We start from the raw sequence: 3,448 nt of genomic DNA, 5'->3' as shown, positions 1-3,448 counted from the left end.
CCCAAAAGTTTGTCTCTACAAAATTCTGTTAGTCCAATAAAAAAGGTATTACAATCTGCATCACTGGACTAATATGGCTACTCACATTTACTATACAGATATACACATACCTGAAGATGGTTTAGAACCCTGTGATGTCACACATGCTTGTGATGATGTCACCGTAAGCTGTACAAGGAGGTGCGCGCCGGCTGCAGTCTCTTCAGTGTGTTTTGCATTCACAACCTGTGGTGCAAAGTGTTTGTTAGAGAGTTTCTATTTGCGATAGAGAATTCAAGATTTTGACCGTTCCTTGTCTGAAGAGAGAACCACAAGGTAAGTCTCAGCCTCTTCTATTCATACATACACAGGGCTTTTTGTTTGACAGTTTTTTTTTATTGCTGTTGCTTTTTTTTTTAGCAAAAAAAAACAAGAAATTAATTTCCAAAAGAAATAACAAAAGTTATATTCCTCATAGCATTGTGACAATACTTGGCTTAGGCATTAAACATAATAAAACGCACAGATAGTATCATGACCAGAGCTTTTTCTTGCAAAACTGCTAAAATGCAATTATGCCCAAAAAAGCCCCCAAGAAAAAGAGTCCTAATTCATGAAGTTCTAAAAGATATAAGTCTATGAGAAAGATTTGGTGGTGTAGTAAAAGAATAACAGAAAGATTAGGGCTTAAATCTAATATTATATAATAGAATTCTGTGTGTACTAACAATAGAAATACTCCGGGTACTCCGAAAGGGAAAATTTTCAAATCAACTAGTGGCAGAAAGTCATATAGGGGATGGATAGATCCCAATGAGGTGGGGTAGGTTCATTATTAGTAAATGTATATAGCAGGATAGCCCAATTGTATCTACAGTATGAAGTTCACATGGCCCAGTGACCATACAGCCAAGCCCTTATAATCCGCCATTACTAGGACAGATTCAGGGTTGTCAGATATTACTAGGACCGGACAGGTTTAGGGTTATCAGATATTAGTAGGACCGGACAGGTTTAGGGTTATCAGATATTACTAGGACCGGACAGGTTCAGGGTTATCAGATATTACTAGGACCGGACAGGTTCAGGGTTATCAGATATTACTAGGACCGGACAGGTTCAGGGTTATCAGATATTACTAGGACCGGACAGGTTCAGGGTTATCAGATATTACTAGGACCGGACAGGTTCAAAGTTATCAGATATTACTAGGACCGGACAGGTTCAGGGTTATCAGATATTACTAGGACCGGACAGGTTCAAAGTTATCAGATATTACTAGGACCGGACAGGTTCAGGGTTATCAGATATTACTAGGACCGGACAGGTTCAGGGTTATCAGATATTACTAGGACCGGACAGGTTCAGGGTTATCAGATATTACTAGGACCGGACAGGTTCAGGGTTATCAGATATTACTAGGACCGGACAGGTTCAGGGTTATCAGACATTGGTAACCTCAGGGAAGACGTCTCCATATATAACACTTATAGAGAAGCGTCTTCTTCTGAGGCTGTGATGGTCTTAGTGTTATCTTGTGGTTCTGTGCTGGACATTTCTGCTCTGTATGAAGGATCTATTGTATAATGACAGGAATGATGACATGTTGTCTAATGTCTTCACTTATCTCTCTCTCTCTAGTGTTTTCAGGCTCTGACCTGTGACCATGGCCTCTCCACAAGACCCATTGCTGAAGGAGGAGGAAGAAGCAATGGAGGACCATAGTGATATGGATGTAGAAAAGGGCGATATCCCTGAGAGGCAGAACCTGCCATCTCTAAGCGTGATGTCCACCGCACGTTCCATCATCACCGTAGTGATCCTCGCCTTTGTTAATTTGCTTATCTATGCAAATCGCTCCAGCGTGGCGGGGGTGCTGCCTTATATACAGAAAGCATATGACACCAATGCTAGTCTGTCCGGCTTATTGAATACATTGTTCATTGGAAGCTACGTGCTGGTCGCACCAATTGCCGGATATTTGGGCGACCACTGTAATAAGAAATATACTGTTTGCGCAGGAGTCATCGTTTGGCTGAGCATGACACTTACCCTGTCATTCATCCCTGACGGGTACTTTCTGCTCTTCCTGCTGACAAGTGGGCTGGTTGGAGCCGGAGAGGCAACTTTCTGCACCATCGCCCCCTCCATCATTGCAGACCTTTTTACAAGTGACCAGCGGACCCGCATGCTGAACGTGTTTTACTCCGTCATACCTGTAGGCTGCGGACTAGGATACATCATCGGGCCCAAAGTGACTGATGCAGCAAGGGGCGATTGGCACTGGGCATTTCGGGTCACCCCTGGCCTGGGCCTCATAGCTGTGGCTTTGATGATTTTGGTCACAAAGGAGCTTCCAAGAATGACTACAAACGGGAAGAAGAACAACAAATCCCAGAAGTTTGCCAAATGGGCGGCAGATCTGAAAAAACTATTTAAAAATCGAAGCTTCATGTTAACCACCATGGGATCGACGGCTGTATCCTTCATAGTGGGAGCCATAGGTGTATGGGGTCCGTCATACCTGACCCACGCACGAACACTCCTACAAGAGAAGGACCCTTGCCGTGCTGAACCTTGTGACTATCACGACATCCTAATATTTGGTGTGGTTACAGTCGTTTCCGGCATTCTGGGAGTTGTAGCAGGGACGGAGATAAGTAAAAGATATCGCAAATCCAACCCACGGGCGGACCCGCTTGTGTGTGGATGCGCGATGATGCTCTCCGCCCCTTTTCTTCTGTTGGCATTGACTTTTGGCAACATCAGCCTCGTTGCCACCAACATCTTCATCTTCATCGGAGAGACGCTTCTGTCAGTAAATTTCACCCTCATATCTGACATTATACTAAAAGTAGTAACTCCGTGGAGGAGATCTTCAGCCCTGGCCGTGCAGATGACAATCTATCACCTCCTAGGTGACGCCGGCAGCCCGTACCTCATCGGCCTGATATCTGACACCTACGAACGAGGATATGCCAAATCCCCTCTTCTGAAATACCGCAGCCTGGAGTATGCCCTCATGACCTGCACCATAATGGCAGTCATCGGAGGGGCCTTCTTCATGGCCACGGCCCTATATATAGAGAGGGACGAAAAAGAAGCAGAGATGGAATCAGAACCTCCGTCATCCTCCTCCTCCTCACTGCTTCCTGCCGATGAGGACCGTGCTTCAGACTGAGGAAAAGTCATTGCTTACCTTTATCTGGTTTACTTCATTAAAAAAAAATTAAGAAAAAAATAACTGCATTTGTTCTATGTTCCACTTTACCCCTTATTCTCTACCCAGGGGCGGACACAGACAGCAGAGGGCCCTTGTGCAAAGAATGTGCCTGTGCCCCCCCCCCCCCAAAACATCAATTGTTCAGCACCCCCCCTCCATGTGTCACTTACTCAGGTGGACCCCCATATGTCACTTGCTGTATAAGTTTCTAATTATTTATTAAGGCCTCCCATATGCCGCAGCTGA

At 44.9% G+C, this 3,448-nt stretch overlaps 1 protein-coding gene across 1 annotated transcript; it reads left to right on the top strand.

Moving 5' to 3' along the window:
• The first annotated feature begins 218 nt into the window (after positions 1–218).
• On the top strand, positions 219–3,195 carry LOC130273327 (protein spinster homolog 1-like). The gene is made up of 2 exons (XM_056519917.1): positions 219–315; positions 1,621–3,195. The coding sequence occupies exon 2, from the start codon at positions 1,646–1,648 to the stop codon at positions 3,158–3,160; it is 1,515 nt and encodes a 504-aa protein (XP_056375892.1). The 5' UTR covers positions 219–315; positions 1,621–1,645; the 3' UTR covers positions 3,161–3,195.
• Positions 3,196–3,448: the final 253 nt, after the last annotated feature.

The sequence above is a fragment of the Hyla sarda genome, chromosome 5 (assembly GCF_029499605.1).
Source record: "Hyla sarda isolate aHylSar1 chromosome 5, aHylSar1.hap1, whole genome shotgun sequence".
Lineage (NCBI taxonomy): Eukaryota > Metazoa > Chordata > Amphibia > Anura > Hylidae > Hyla > Hyla sarda.
This window is presented reverse-complemented; position numbering and strand designations above follow the sequence as displayed.

Excerpts from the sequence above, each read along its gene's own strand:
- LOC130273327 (XM_056519917.1), top strand. The coding sequence starts at position 1,646 with ATGGCCTCTCCACAAGACCCATTGCTGAAGGAGGAGGAAGAAGCAATG.